The sequence below is a fragment of the Nannobrachium achirus genome (genome assembly GCF_963921795.1).
Source record: "Nannobrachium achirus genome assembly, chromosome: 17".
NCBI classification, from domain to species: domain Eukaryota; kingdom Metazoa; phylum Chordata; class Actinopteri; order Myctophiformes; family Myctophidae; genus Nannobrachium; species Nannobrachium achirus.
Genome location: NC_137824.1, coordinates 12,448,600 through 12,465,667, shown reverse-complemented (window position 1 = coordinate 12,465,667; position 17,068 = coordinate 12,448,600). Strand labels below are relative to the sequence as shown.

General features: G+C 45.1%; 1 protein-coding gene across 1 annotated transcript; it reads right to left on the bottom strand.

The window, feature by feature from the left end:
* Positions 1-9,780: 9,780 nt before the first annotated feature.
* Positions 9,781-15,012, bottom strand: LOC308302264 (phospholipid-transporting ATPase ABCA3-like; the record flags this gene model as incomplete). Its single annotated transcript, XM_080746523.1, has 1 exon — positions 9,781-15,012. The coding sequence occupies one exon, from the start codon at positions 15,010-15,012 to the stop codon at positions 9,781-9,783; it is 5,232 nt and encodes a 1,743-aa protein (XP_080602649.1).
* Between the last annotated feature and the right edge of the window lie 2,056 nt (positions 15,013-17,068).

Genomic DNA, 17,068 nt, shown 5'->3' with positions numbered 1-17,068 from the left:
TTCTAATCTTTTCTCCTTTTTTTTCTTTCTTCGTGAGCTTTAATGAACCAACATTACTACCGAGATATTTAAGCAAACTCATTACTGTTTTGAATTTACACAGGAAGGTATTGTCACCGTTTGATAAAAAAAAAGAAAAGAAAACAATACAAAAACAAACAACGACGATGAATTCTGGATATATTTGAGGTTGTTTGATACAGTAATGAATTAATTGTTTGAGGTGTTCTATTCAGTGGGCAATATGCTGTTGCTGTTTCTTTGTTTTTCTTTTTTTATTTTCTTTTAAATTTTTTGTTGCTCATTCATTTGATGATACTTTGAAATAATTTAAATAAGAGCAAATAAAAATCATATCAGATGTTTTTTTATATGTATGTATATATAAATATATGTATAGATTATATTGGATGGATGGCTATCCTCAAACTTAATTTATCGTCTCTGTCTGGTTAGAATATGGCTGCCCCACCAAAAGAGCAGATCTATAAGCTAACAATGCATTGCAACATGATTATGATTATGTTGAGAGGAAGATTCTCCAAAAACAAAGTGTACAGAAAGTGTTCAAATTATGTTTTGGCCACACGACACCAGTTCATTAACACAACTTGCGCCAAACAGTAACGAGACAAAACCACTGGAGGGCGCCATGCCAACACTTTCTTGTCTCGTTCATCGACGAGACAAAGATTACCATAGTTACCGGATAAACAAACGCTTGCTGCGGGTGCTAGAGACGCTGGTGCATACGTCGTGACCTGGTGTGTAACGATCCCTTTTTGTAGCAATTCGATACATATCACGATACATGGTTGACAATACGATACATAGACGATATTGGTTCATTCATGGCGATACGATACGATTCGATTCTATGATTTAAAATCAATATAGTAACTATTTAGCAAAGAAATTTAATCTGTGTGAAAGTTGTGGATAGTGCAGGTTTTTAAGGGAAACATGTATTATGGATATAAATAAGTAAACACAGTGATTATCTGCCAAATACATGGACATTGTATATTGACAAACCTGCACCTTGACATGAACACAGAGATTACACACATTGATCGATAGACCAGTGTAGCTATATGGAAAGGAAAAGTAATTAAACTCCTCTTACTTTTTTTCTTCTTAAAAATGCTAAATACAATGCACAAGTAGGTAGTATCGATACAATCGATTCTTTGCACTGCCGATTCGATAGGATACACAATAAAACGATACAATTAGATTTTAGCAGTTTTCGTTTCGATATACTTCAATTTTTTTTTTGTTAAAAACGATATTTCGATACAGTTACTATATCGTTACACCCCTAGTCATGACGCAACACGGCCAGAAGCATAATGGAGGTGCCGTTCTCCATTGACTTCTATTCCATGCTGATGCATAAAAACGTCTGTATCTCTGAATGAGGTGAACAATACGCCAAAAAGGGTGAGAGACGCTGTTTTTGAGGCCGACACTCATCCGTGATGGTTCGCGACCGAATGTAAACAAACCGACCCACTTCCTAGAATCGCCAGATCGCACACACGTGCACATGCACGAAGCTTCCGGGGCTCTTCAAAATAAAGCGTAAGTGAACGGCAGCGCTCTACATCAGCGAGAATTTTTAAAAACTTTGCAGCAATTGTGTTAAGTATGCCAGGTTGTCAGGAGGTAGTCTTGCGTGGCCAGACTGTTGACTCCGTGATTTGGAAATGCTCCCGTCATACAGTCTGCAGGCATAACGCAAAAAGAACGGTGAGTATCCGCTTAACCCTGCAAGACCCGAATTAATTTCTACTGGCCAAAAAATTAATAATGTTTTGTAAGGTTTTATAGCCATAAATCATAAATCATGCTCTAATTTGCATTTTGGGGATATTTTTCACAATATTAATATATGCACGTGTTCTAGACATTCTAATGATCACGAAAAAAATATTACAGGCATTTTACTTATGTTTTAGTGAGGAATAGCTTCAGTAAAAAAGTGAGATGTTGTTCGTCCAGACGCTGGAATTTCAACTTATCTGGGAGGTGTGAATGTCATTCTCTGTGGGGGGTATTTATATGCAAATATCCTGGCCAATGACATTGTAATACTAAACAATAGGATTTAATGGTGATGTTAATGTGAAAAAAGAACAGGAAAACTAATTATATATTTTTTTTTAAATGATTTAAAAAATGTTGCCAAAAAGCAACGCTGGGCCTTGCAGGGTTAAAGCGGAAGTGAAGCCGCCTCCCCACTTCCGTTTCGTTTTGAACATCGCGCACATTTATCATTATATGAATAAACATCATCTAGACGAGAGCTTATGCTGCTTGGCAGAAATGACATTTTAAAATATAATTTTCACGAACGGTAATGCCAGTTTCCATTACTCGCCCCTTCAGGAGGTGTAGTTCCAGACTCTATATAGCATTCGGAGATTGTGGATTAGTTGTCTGGCTACGCGAGACTATGTGGGTGGTGACCCAGCTGAAGTTAGCCACACCCACAGTGTTGGGTGTATGGTAAAAGAGGAGGGGATATCAGTGGCGTCAGTTCAGAAAAAGCTAAGGTATGGCAAGATGTCCTGCATGCGTGTACCAGTCATATTGCCATACCTTAGCAACAGGCATGATACATTTATCGATACATTTATATGGCAGCCTAAACGTGCCACAATTAACAATAATGAATTGCACCTTTGCAGCTGACCTGCGGAACCTGGGAATATACAATTTTGTCAAGATAGGGAGAATACAAGTGTGTAGAATATAATTATAATACCTTGTTAAAGTGACCATTTTGAAAATTGTTGCTTTTGCAGTTATTTTACTGTAATTTAACAACATAATAACCAGCACAGATAAACAAATAGACATTCATGGATTTATATTTAAAAGTAACTTTTATTTCCCCCCCTGGACCCACTGCCATACCCAATTGACGCCCCCCTGTCATTAAATCTTTGTTTTTCGTTTGACTCAGAGTCTTTCAGCTTTCAGGAAGAAAACAAAAATACACAGGTAAGGAAAATGTGCACATTATAACCTCACCAGGTGGTCTATCAGAGTAATGTTAACGCCATAGACAAATACAAATAAATAAATAAATAAATAAAACTACGAAACTATGGCACCAAAACACCCGTCCTTGGTTCTGGTATAACTGATATTGTCCAATACATGTTTTTTTTTTCTTTTTCAATTATATTTTTCATTCATTTGTATTTATGTATTTGTATTAAAGGAGCTATAGTCAACTTTTTCTTGAAAAACGGATGCTAAAATAAAAATAATGTTTCGAAAATATTTTATAAAAAAGAAAATAATCATTTTGGCCATTGTCAGACCGACACTTTGTTTACATTCTAGTCTATAAACTAGGGTGTAAACAAAGTGTCGGCCCTACAATGAAAAAGTTGACTATAGCTCCTTTAATTCAATTATTTAATTTCCCCAAAAACCTATAAAAAAGACTCAGCCCCCTCAAGGACAATATCAGTCATCAGAAGCAAGGACGAGTGTTTCCAGTGAATTTAACGTGGTTTAAATGAAGTTTGAAGTTACAATGGGTTTGTATAGGATGGAGGCGAGTCTGATAAAAGTAATGAAATTAAAAGTCCATACAGTATATGGGTATTCCCCAGAATCCCTTTTATGCCCATATATGAAGATCCCTGATGTCATCGATATATAACACAGATGGCCAAGACATGGCCCCTATCTGTGTGGCTGGTTCAGATAGGGATCTCCTTGTATGGGCATAAAATATATTGTATGTTATGATGTCATGGGAACCACTCTAACCGAATCCCTTTTATGCCCATATATGGAGATCCCTGATGTCATCAATATTACGCCCTTATCTAACAGGACTTCATATGGGAATGCCCATACATGGAGGGAGACAGCCCATATCTGTGCGGCTGGTTCAGACAGGGATCTCCATATATGGGCAATTGGGCATAAAAGGGATTGTATATAGTACATGGATCTCTATATATGGGTAACTGGTCCGATATACCTGTACATCACTGGCCAGATGGCCAAGAATTGGTGTGACCTCACCCTTTAGGGCGAGGTCATATGTCGCCCTGATGCGTCTTACTAGTGTAGGTAGCTCAACTGAAGTGGACTGCAGTGAGATGGAGTGTTCTATTTTATGTATATATATATATATTTTTTTTTTTTTCTCTTTTGGTTATAAGTTATTGTCAAACAAGATGGTTGGGAATCCCTGCATCAGCACTTTTGAGGGAACTCCAGATGCTTGTGGTGGACACAGGTTCTTCAAGTGCATACTGGCTGGAACTCCTCAAGGATCGTCACCAGGCTTTCTCGGGGGAAAGCCTGGTGTTCGTTTACAACGGGCCGCTGATCCGTTCTAGGCGGAAACCACAAGCAGAATAAGCGGCGTCGCTTTGTTTTGGTTCCCCCCGTTTGTTTCTCCAATCCCTATTAAAATGCTCTATTAGCCTAGTGTAGTCTTGCCAGTCGCTACGAGTTGGACTAAAAGATGCATATGCCAAACAAATGTTCCAAAAGCAAAACTACGCCGCATCAAGGGGTTTATTTAGGTAGACCCTAAAAGGTATGTCCTTGAGCGCAGGGGAATATTTTGGGTTAAAACTGATTCTGCTTTGATAGTTGGTAGTCTAGTCAACATGACATAAAGTTAGTCTAGTAAATCTAGGGAAAAAATACACTCAGGTTGGACAAAATTGTATCATTTAGTTTTTCAACTGATTATGACAGGAAATTAGGTCTACTAGCCAGGATAAAAAATCTACCCTGATCTGCTCACAAATTGCAAATACCCACAGTGGCCAAATCAAGTTGGGCTCCCATCGACTTTCTATACAGGAGGAAATACCCAGAAAATAAATCTGCTTTAAGTAGGATGTGAGGGGTCTAGGGGTTGGTCATGATGCCGAATCCATTGCAAGCATTTGTTTTGCACAAAACATTCCTTGGGCTAAAAATGGCCCCAGAAAATGGTTTAGTGATGAAAAGTGAGTCATCACCTTTTGTGGGCGTTTTCTGGGGCCAATGAATGTTTTTTGTGCAAAACAAATGCTTGCAATGGATTCAGCATCATGACAAACCCCTAGTTAGACCCCTCACATCCTACTTAAAGCAGATTTTTTTTTCTGGGTATTTTCCTCCTGTATAGAAAGTTGATGGGAGCCCAACTTGATTTGGCCACTGTGGGTATTTGCTGTGAGCAGATCATGGTAGATTTGTTTATCCTGGCTAGTAGACCTAATTTCCTGTCAGAATCAGTTGAAAACCTAAATAATACAATTTTGTCCAACCTCTGCCTTATATTTACCGGACTAAGTGGTTTCCGATCCCGACCGGATCAAACCCCGAAAAGTGAAAGGACCCTAGGCTAGGTCAGGGGTTTTCAAACTTTTTCATCTCCGGTACATGTTGACCTACTTGGTTACTTTACAGCACTGCACACTTTCACCATGGACATAAACAGATTGAACAATTAACTCACATTAAATGAATAAAATATTAATATTTACTTTTGGACGCTTAGTTATTATGACCAATAGCTACTTACTATGGCCAATAATGACATATTGTGTGCTTTGTTGGGGCATTGTGCATTCTCACACATGCTTTCATCTTGGGCCAGCCAGCTTATATCAAAGCAACCTGTTTACCAGAGTCCTATATATTTTATTGTATACTAAAGTATGATAAAAAAAATGTAATGCTTTTTGAGAGTAGTTATTTTCAATGTATGACAGAATAAAGCTATTGTTCAAGCAAAAAAATAAAAAATAAATAAATATATATATATATATATATATATATATATATATATGATCATAGAATGCAGAGACAGTGTTGTGTCAGTAGACTATAGGAGAATGCAGAGAGACAGTGTTGTGTCTGTCAATAAACTATAGGATCATAGAATGCAGAGAGACAGTGTAGCGTCTCAGTAAACTATAGGATCATAGAATGCAGAGAGACAGTGTAGTGTCTCAGTAAACTATAGGATCATAGAATGCAGAGAGACAGCGTAGAGTCTCATTAACTATAGGATCATAGAATGCAGAGAGACAGTGTGGGATCTCAGTAAACTATAGGATCAAGAATGCATGGAGACAGTGTAGTGTCTCAGTAAACTATAGGATCATAGAATGCAGAGAGACAGTGTAGTGTCTCAGTAAACTATAGGATCATAGAATGCAGAGACAGTGTAGTGTCTCAGTAAACTATAGGATCATAGAATGCAGAGACAGTGTAGTGTCTCAGTAAACTATAGGAACATAGAATGCAGAGACAGTGTAGTATCTCAGTAAACTATAGGATCATAGAATGCAGAGACAGTGTATTGTCTCAGTAAACTATAGGATCATAGAATGCAGAGACAGTGTAGTGTCTCAGTAAACTATAGGATCATAGAATGCAGAGACAGTGTAGTGTCTCAGTAAACTATAGGATCATAGAATGCAGAGAGACAGTGTAGTGTCTCAGTAAACTATAGGATCATAGAATGCAGAGACAGTGTAGTGTCTCAGTAAACTATAGGAACATAGAATGCAGAGACAGTGTAGTGTCTCAGTAAACTATAAGATCATAGCTCCTTACAGCAGGCACATGCATACATAGACATGAAAGGGGTCTTGCTGCCCTTTTATCCGTCTGTAAAAAGTGTCCTCTCCAGACAATGAGTGCAGTTTTTACTATGGTAAAAAAAAAATGAAAATGCCCTCTTTCCATGCCATACCTGAAGGCAGCATTCAAGAGAATATTGCCTTGTCCAAACTCCCCTGAACTTGAATGCAACATCTTATGTTAAAATAATTGCCCTCTCCTTGTAGAAACCTGTTACAGCACATCTCCAGTAGGCCCATTGACTTGATTATGCTATAGTTCAGTGTGTTATCAAGAACTGAAAATAGCTGACCTCCAAGCTCACAACGCGTTGCCACGAAATCTCCCTCAAATAGAGGCTCCACGAGCGAAAACAGGAGGCGAGGACACACATTGGACACTGAAGGAATAGATTACACTAACAAACTATAGGTTATGTAAGTAACCCCAGTAAACACTCAACCGAACCGTACTAAATCTATATCGTATAAAATAAAATAAGAATGAACTGAACTCAAACTAAAATAAATCTATACTATGAATACTAATTGCGACCGTAGGTCGCATTTACTATCAAAAGCTCCACGGGCTGTCTGTCAGTGAGTCCGTCCGTCACACTTTTGCCCTGCTCATATCTCCACAACCGTTGCCCCGATCCATGCCAAAATGTCCACACAAACTCCTTGCCTGCCAAACTACAACCTCCAAGGACCCCCGGAGTTCCAGGGACTCCCAGGTCCCTGGGGGACCCCAGGTGTAAAAACAATCACCACATACACGTCACACTTTCCCCCTACTCATATCTCGGCCACCGTTGGCCCGATCCATGCCAAAATTTCCACACAAACTCCTTGCCTGCCAAACTACAACCTCCAAGGACCCCCGGAGTTCCAGGGGGACCCCCAGGTCCCTGGGGGACCCCCAGGTGTAAAAAAAAAATACCAAATGTGCAAAAATGACCAAATGACCACCCCCACGGGGCTGCTCACAGGGAATTCCCGGGGACCACCCACTCCTGGTGCTCCAGAACGGATGCAAAAGTGGTGGCGCCCCCAGTGGAGGACCCCCTCCACTGCAGCTCACATAAAATGCCCTAACTTGGCCTAGGAGCGTCCGGGAGAGCCGGGGCCGGTACCTATTCGTCCGCCAAGGCAACGCGGAGACCCCACCCCTCATTTCTCACATGGCCCTCTTCTAGCGAGACCTACGGTCGCTTATCTCCCGATTAGGGAGTCTTACTGGTACTAAATAGTACAACTACTGTACAACAACTACTACTTCTACTAATACTACTACCACCTACTAACTATGAATTAATCTCTCAATAAATCTCTCTCTATCTCAAATCTCTCTCTCTCTCTCTCAAGTCTCTCCTCACTCCACACAACATGACACATTGGAACACATTGGGACACATTGGAACACATTGGGACACATTGGAACACATTGTCCACACAATGTGGGTGGGGATCCAAGGCTTTGTATGAGGAAACTTCATGATCACGTGACACGGACTAACACTCAAATGATGCACAACGGCGCCATCTAGTGTAATCCATTAAAAAGGCAGTTGTTAATATGTTTTGGACAGTCAACAGACGGGTTAAAAAAGACAAAAACAAAAAACATGTTAACACGTTTTTGGCAGTGAATGTGTGTTAACGGTTCAATCTAAGCCAAACTGTCTGACATAACATAACAAATAACGGAACAAAAGGCAAAATGGTTTTACAGGAGCAGGGAACCAGGTACGTGCCGTCCTCTCAATTTCCCCTCATCATGTGATCAATAAAGTGTTTCTAAACAGAACTCCCACTAGACTTGCCCCTTAACTAGTTGAGTGCCTATCCCGAACATGTTCGGCTTTATTTCAATCCAATACAATTTTTTTTTTTATTATTTTACTTACCCTGAGCTGCTTGTAGAGCCGTGGGTGGTCCTGGCTCGTCCTACGCTAGCCAGCTAGCCATTTTACATGGTCCGACGATATATTCCATTAAAAATTGTTTAAAATACATTTTTGAGCCCCCCAATGTTCACCGAATGTTCAGCGCCACTTCCGGAACGTAGTCCAGTGTGCCTATCCCGAACATGTTCGGCTTTTTTTAATGAAATGAATAAAATGATCCGAGGCCTTCTGAAGCCTGGCCTAAATTTTCAATCCAGTGGCCGAGGGCCGGCCGCCCCCCGGCCGGCCGTAGCGAGTGAACGTCGCCGCGAATCGCCGCCGAATCCAATGAAAAACCACATCTTTGAAGGGCCATATCTCTGGATTGTGTTTTTAGGGAGGCGCGCCAAGGTTTATTTACGGCGAAATCGCCTAAAAATGATCTTTAAAATGACAAAATGCTAATAGCTATTCTGTAGCCCTTTTCATCCGGGACCTTTCCATGACGTGCACGAACGTGAGCACGGGCGTCACTGCAACGTGAGTCCCCGGATGCTAATGCAGTCGCCTATGGGAGAAAGCCTGGCATTCTATGGCGCCATCTAGGGGCTGGCACTGGAAGCATTGTTAAAACCGTACTATATCGAACTTCCTAGGGGGGGAGGGGCAGCCAATCGTCTTTTCCCGTACTTTCCCGTATTTACCGAAATAAATGATTTTCATCCGAAAATCGGAGATCGTCTAACCTTCCCTAGTCACCACTCGTGCATCGATAGCTCATGGCTGGGCTGACATGAAGCAGAAGTGATGTCATTGGCCTTTCCTTTTCCAAGGCATATTCCCCCATTCGGTTACTGTCTGTACCCTGGTGCTTCTACAGCAGCCATGCTAGGGGCTATGCTAGCGACACTTTTCAGTTCTGCTCTTGAGTCACACGTGGATTATTTGAGGGGACATTTACGTGAACGGATCGCGCACGCGAAACGCACAGGGAGATCGATGCTCGGCCAAAACCACCACTCTATCCCAACGGAGATCGAGAAAATCACGGTGAGCTAATGACCTGGGAAAAAAAAAAGAAAAAACAACGGCGCTGTCCAAGAAGGAGGGGCGGCGGGCTCATGTTTATAAACATAATATTATGTCTCAGATCACAATACAATAATAGAAATTTCACGGCTAATCTACCAACCACCATTCTATTTCGGACGGCAAAGGGTTAACGGTTACAGATGGATACAGATAGAATTAACTAATAATGTTAATAACAATTTCACATGTTCTTTTCTTTATACAGTGGAGTGTTGGAACTGGGCAAAGCTCAGGAACACTTGCTCCAGCGAGATCTGGCCCACGCTGTAGTCTCCAACGCTGTACTTCTCTTTGGCCGCCTCCATTGTCCCAAACACCCGTGCCCAGGTGGCGGTCTTGTCGGTCAGGTGGTAGTGGACCATGCCCTGGTGCTCGTCCTTCAGCAGACTACCCGGGAAGGTGCCTTCAATGAAACGCTTGAAGCGCTGCAGTTTGCTCTCGCCCTCCTCCGGGTCCACCTCCTCTAGGTCGCGCGCCACCTTTGCCAGCAGCGTGTAGCCGCTGCCAAACTTGCTCTTGAGGTGCTGAGGACTGCCCAGACACTGCAGCCGACCGTTGACCATCACAGCCAGCCTGGTGCACAGGGCCTCACACTCCTCCATGCTGTGTGTCGTGATGACCACGGCCTTGCCGGACTCTCGCGTGCGCGTGACGGCGTCCCACAGCAGTCTTCTAGCCACGGGGTCCATGCCGGTGGACGGTTCGTCCAGGAAGAGGACCGGAGGTCCACCGATCAAAGCCACGCCCGTGCTCAGCTTCCTCTTGTTGCCGCCGCTGTAAGCGCTCACCAGCTTGTCTGCATGAGGCTCCAGCAGCAGTGACCCGAGCACCTTCTCCGCGCACATGGACAAATATTTCTCTGGGATTCCCCTGAGCCTGGCAAACATAAACAAAGTCTCTCTGCCCGTCATGTGGTCCAAAAGTGCATCAAACTGGGGACAGTAGCCGATGCGCCGCTGCACTTGTTTGATGTCACTCAGGATGCTGTATCCATCGATGTAGGCATTCCCAGATGTGACGCTCTCGTCCCCGGTCAGCATCTTAAAGGTGGTGGTCTTCCCTGCGCCGTTGAAGCCCAGCAGACCAAAACACTCTCCTTTCCCCACAGCTAGAGACAGCCGGTCCACAGCCAGTAGAGTCCCAACGCTTCCGTACACCTTGCTGAGTTCCCGCAGTATGAGGGGGTTACCGGCCATGGACTCCACCGCAGGCTGGCACTCCAGAACCCTCTTCCTCTCCTCAGCCACATCACTGTCCTCTGGAAGAAGTGCTGCATCTGCTGTCACCGGTCGCTGTGTGAGCCTTCTGCCCAGGATGCCACGGAGGGAGCCAAGGAAACGTTGGAGTGTCCAGACAATTTGCAGTTCAATGACAAAGAGCAATGTGATGAAGACTATGCCTTGCACCAAGAAAGCCACCAGGAAACGTCCGACCCCAGGCTCGGACATTGAAAAGTAGTTCTCCTCGAATGTGAGTTTGAGTTCCTGGCAGAGTTGGCTCTCACCCTTCGTTGTACAAAAGGAGGTCAACAGGTAATTGTGGTAGAACTGGGTGAAGGACATGCTCAGGCAGTAGTTAGGGAAGTTCATAAACATCTTGTCCAGTAGAACAGTTGTGTCACATTCGGCCCTATCACGACTATTAATGCAATCCATGAAAGCATTGTCCTTCATGAAGGCAACAATCATAGTGGTGATAAGGCCTGATAGGATGTTGAAGATGAAGAGGCGTACGTACGCAGTGCCCGCCTTGTCGAACAGGAAGCTGAGCAGGTACATGAGAGGTATGACGGCCCAGCCGTACAGCAGCAGTATCAATAACACGTTTGCCAGCCGGTTGTCCTCCACAAAGGCCTTGACCGCAAATGCCCTGAACATCCCCAGCAGGAGGAGGCAGGGCAGCAGGAAGTTCAGGAGATCCCACAGCAGAGCGGAAAACCAGAAGTTGGGGAGATGGAGCCCGCTGACCTGCTGGACATGTCTGGACTTGACAGAGCGCTCTTTGACCAGCAGCAGGGCGAACGTGCTGGACAGGGACGCCATGCCGAACATCAGGCTCATGGCGATGAGGAAGCCGTCCTGGAAGGGCTTGGTCTGGGAGTCCTCGGAGCGTGTGCGTGGTGGCATGGGGTGATTACCTGTCTGGATAGAAGCATCAGGTCCTGCCAGATGTTTGAACAGTGCGTTGTCCACCATCATGAGGGCTGTGGCCGATGTGTGGTAGCCCTGGTCGTTGTAGTATGCAATCGCTGTATCCTCTGCAAAGCCACCACTGCTGCTTTTGCCACAGAAGGCAGCGCCCACCACACACTGCTGGCTGAATGCCCTGCCCTCCTCCTTCACCCGGGCCAGGATGTAATCGTTTAAGTTGGTTGTTTTGATGATCTGTGCCTGCGATGCTTTGATGTGAGACTCATATTCCCTTGCCAGGTCAGCCAGGGTACCATCTCTGGGCTCCAGGACCATTGGGACTGTGGTGGGGCCGTAGTGCCTGAGATCCAGCCAGAGTGGGGAATTGGGAAAGCTGGGCGAGGCGCGGAGAGCAAACAGGGTGGCTATCATAAAGACGAGGGGTACCAGGAACTGGGCCACCATCACCTTCCAGTTCCTCAAGCTGTACAGGGCTCTTTTCAGGAACATGGCATAGAACTGCTGCAAGTATAATCTGAGCCCTGTGTTGAGCTTCAAGTTGGTAAAGTCCTCTGAGCTGAGCATCTGGCTGTCGGTGATGTCGGTATGGTCAGCCATTCCACCGGTGCTGCCGGCGTCGTCTGTGGTCTGCTGGTGAGAGTCATGCTGCAGGGCGGGCAGCTGAATGGCCTGGATGTCCAAACTGGAATCCACCAGTTTCCCCACTCGGAGGAAGACTTCCTCCATGGTGGTTAAAGAAGCTCCATAGCTGGTGATGCCCAACTTCTCCCTGTTAACCTCCAGCTCGGAGAACAGCAACTCAAAGGAGTCTGTGCTCTCCTTAGGCAATATGTAGGACAGTTCTGCCCCCACATTGCTCTCCAGCTTGGCATTGGGAACATACTTGTGGACCAGGCAGGTGATCTCGAACACGTTACAATTAACATCCTTCACAATGACCATGTGGTAACCAGCACCATATTTGTTCTTGAGGAACAGAGGTGAGCCACAACACTGCAGCTCTCCGCCCGTCATGATGGCAATGCGGTCACCCAGAAGGTCTGCCTCGTCCATGAAATGTGTGGTGAGCACTATGGTTCGCCCTCGCTTCTCCCCCTGCAGCAGGTCCCAGATGGCACGGCGTGCCGAGGGGTCGATGCCCGACGTGGGCTCATCCAGCATCACCACTTTTGAGTTACCGGTTAGGGCAATGCCAATCGAGAGCTTTCTCTTCATGCCACCAGAAAGGGTCTTGGAGAGGACCTGACGCTTGTCCTCCAGGTTTAGGTTACGAATGATTTGGTCCACTTCAGCCAAGACCTGGTCTCTAGGGAAGCCTTTCAGCTGTGCGTAGAAGAGCAGGTGCTCCCTGACCGTCAGGTTATCAAACAGGACATTATGTTGAGGACACATACCCAGGCTATGGCGGATCAGAGCCATATCGCGACAGATGTCATAACCGTTGATGTAAGCCCGTCCGCTGGTAGGCGGGAACAAACCAGTCAGCATGGACAGCGCGGTTGTCTTTCCGGCCCCGTTGTGACCCAGCAATACGGTGATCTGTCCCTCGAACATGTTAAGAGTGAGGTCCTGTACAGCACGCCGTGTCTTTCTTCCCACTTTGAAATCCTTGGTTAGATGTTTAATCTTGATGCCAGAGACCATTCCGGTTGGCTCTTCCTCCATGAATTCGCCCTTCACAGCATTCCCGGCATCCTCACCTTCCCCATTCCCATTGACCAGAGCCGTGTGGGGGCTGCTGCACCAGTAGGAGGGCAGGATGAAAAAGTAGTATGGCAGAGGTACTCCGTACTCGCCAGGGAAAACAGTCTCCATGTACCACGCCACCAGGCCGTACAGTAAGGCATCCAGCAGCAGCAGCCCGAGGACCAGGGCCATGGACAAGTCATCATCCACCGTCACAGGGTCAAACAGGTTGGACCACTGAATCCCTGTGCCTTTGCCTTCAAAAAGTCCTATGAGTTGAGCTCCCATACCCATGGCTATGTTGGAAATAAGGCAGGCAGATGTCTTCTGGGCATGGCTGAGCAGCTCATAGCGTGGCATCAGGAACATGTAAGGCATGAAGCTCAGGAAGTAGATGAAGCCACCTGCAGCTGCTGCCACATCAGCTCGGGAGAAGAAAGTACTGATCATGAAGTTGAAGTTGATGGTGGCAACTGCAAAGACCAGGAGGAAGACAAACACCAGTGTGGGGTCACTGTGGCTCAGAACAGGGCACAAGAGCAGAGTGACGAAGAAGATGGAGACAAAGAGCAAGAGGAAGAACGTAAGGAACCAAGCACTCCAGTGGAGCCAGTTGTTGAGGCCCATCATCCGCATGAACTCCTTGAGCTTCGTCTCCTTCTCCTGCACCACGGCCCGCACGATGTTGAGTGAGGTGTAGGTGAAGCTGAGCATCAGCAGCAGTGGCAGTATCGCCTGAATGATAACGATGGAATAGTCTACCCTGTACGCCGGTTCTGGGAAACGGGACACGCGCACTCTGGTCCGGTTCAGCAGGGAGTCCGCCGATGTTCTGTTGTAGGACCGCATGATGGCCTGGTCCACGGCATGTTGCAACGCTAGAAAGCCCTGTCCATAATAGCCAGGTGTACCCCCCTCCATCCAGTATGCGCGGGTCCGGGGTCCCGGCCCCTGGGAGACGGGGAACAGGTGGTGGGTGTGCCAATTTGAATCATCTGAGTCAACTAGGCCAATGGTCATCAGAGGAAGCGAAGGACGCAGCAACCACTCATTCAAACGAGGGTTGTATGGGAAACGTAGCCGGTATCTCACCTGCCGGGATAATGGTTCATTGACGTGGCTGAAGGGATGTTCAAATACCACCGCTGCGAGGACCTTCCCTGACTCATTATCGTTCCTCACATAGTCCTCAAACTGCTGCTCCGTTTCGAATCCACGCAGAGAGGTGATGCGTGACCTTGGTGGCCCTCCCGGGTTCTGATAATCGTTCCTCGTGTTGTCGTCAAGGCTCTGCTGCACATACTCTGCAACCTGCTGCACTGCCGTGTAGCCGCTCGGCACGTAGGCCAGCTGGAAGGATCCGTTGAGCTTGCCGTCTTGCGTTTCGGACAGGTCAGGCAGTGTGTTGATGAAGAAGGGGATAAAGACCTGGTCTTCGTAGTTCCACCCGAGGGGTGCCATGTTACGCAGACAAATGAGGACGCATGAGAACAGCAGTGGCAGGGCTATTTCTACCACAGTCACCAAGGTCTGACGTTTCTGCATCAGATAGTTCTTCCATAAGAGTAATCCAAACCGTTGCGTGAGACTCATGGTCAGACGTACTTACTGGAATTGCTGTTTTTCTTTAATGCCGATAGTGATCGAATGTTGGAACTTCATCATGGTTGAATGGCATCACAGACCACGTCAGTATTGTGTCATGAGGTGTGTCTATATTTGGTCACAAACGAACAACGCACAACTTCAATGTTGTAGACTAGGAGTAATGTCACCCTAATAAACAACATTTTGTTACCTATCGACTTCAGTTCCTCCCTCCCATAGTTCCTCCCTCCCATTCCATCAGTGGCTAAATTAGACCTTATTCCCCATGGGTTTTCGGATCAAGGGGGCCCTGATCAAAGGGGCCCGGGTCTGTTGTCTTTGCACGATTTAAGCGCAAACTACAATGATTACCCCTAATATATTGGAAATTACTAAATACATATAATATCCTAGTATGAATTTATGAATTTATGTAGATATGGGCGGCGCATTGGGCGTATATTTTTATTTAGGCCTATTAAAAACAAAAACAAAATTCGCCACGGGGGGGGGGGGGGGGGGGGGGGGGGGGCTTGTGTGTGTGTGTGTGTGCGTGCATACATTGCCAGATTTATAGCTTAACCCCTGCTTCTTAAAAGTGCCGTATTTAGAAGCTCTGTAGTTTCAGCGTGACCTGACGGTCACTTCTCACCCTTGGGGCGTCTTACTTGTGTTTACTGGGAGCGATGTTAAAGGAGTAGTTCACCCCCAAAATGACTTGTTTTCTATCAATTACTCACCCCATGGAGACTTGAGTTCAATAATATCTTTTAGTTTTTGTCGCATTCCTAAGACAATCATTTGATTATAATAAATGTATCCCCATTGATTCCGGATGGAGACCCAATTGCATTTGGGTCTCCATCCAGAATCAATGGGCCTACAAAGAGTCTCCTCAAATTATTGTCTTAGGAATGCGACAAAAACAAAAACTATATATATTATTCCATTGGGTGGGTAATTGATAGAAAAGAAGCCAATTTGGGGGTGAACTACTCCTTTAACCCTGCAAGGCCCGAATTAATTTCACCTGGCCCAATTTTTTATTTTTATTTTTTAAATCAGATGGTGTTGTAGGAGTCCTAATCACAGGAAAATGTAATGTTAAAAAATGTATAATTTTTGTAAGGTTTTATAGCCATAAATCATAAATCATAAATCATGCTCTAATTTGCATTTTTGGGATATTTTTCACAATAATAACATATGTACATGTTCTAGACATTCTAATGATCACGAAAAACAATATTACAGGCATTTTACTTATGTTTTAGTGAGGAATAGCTTCAGTTAAAAAGTGAGATGTTGTTCGTCCAGACGCTTGAATTTCAACTTCTCTGGGAGGTGTGAATGTCAGCCCCTGTGGGGGGTATTTATATGCAAATATCGTGGCCAATGGCATTGTAATACTAAGCAATAGGATTTAATGGTGATGTCAATGTGAAAAAAGAACAGGAAAATTAATTATAACATTTTTTAATAAATGATTTAAAAAACGTTGCCAAAAAGCAACGCTGGGCCTTGCAGGCTTAAAGCTATCCTGGGCAACATTCATGCCAGTGGTCTAATTTGGTGACAGCTGCTGGTAGCTTTTTGTGTCATTACAGTGTTTGTGGATAGGGAGACAATGGTGATTTTTGAGCGGTGGTTAGACCGCTCCTTAGCATGGCCGTGTGTGTATGCGTGTCTCCGTGTCTCCGTGTGGGTCTGTAGCCTGAGGAATGTGTAGCCTGAGGAATGTGAGCCTGAGTACCACTGAGTGACCAGAGATGGTGTCTAGCCTGAGCATCAACTGCAACAAACACACACACACACACACACACACACACACACACACACACACACACACACACACACACACACACACACACACACACACACACACACACACACCTGGGTGAGCAACACACAAACACACACACACACACACACACACACACACACACACACACACACACACACACACACACACACACACACACACACACAACCTCTCTCTCTCTCACACACATGTGCGCGCACACACACAACCTCTCTCTCTCTCTCACACACACACATGCGC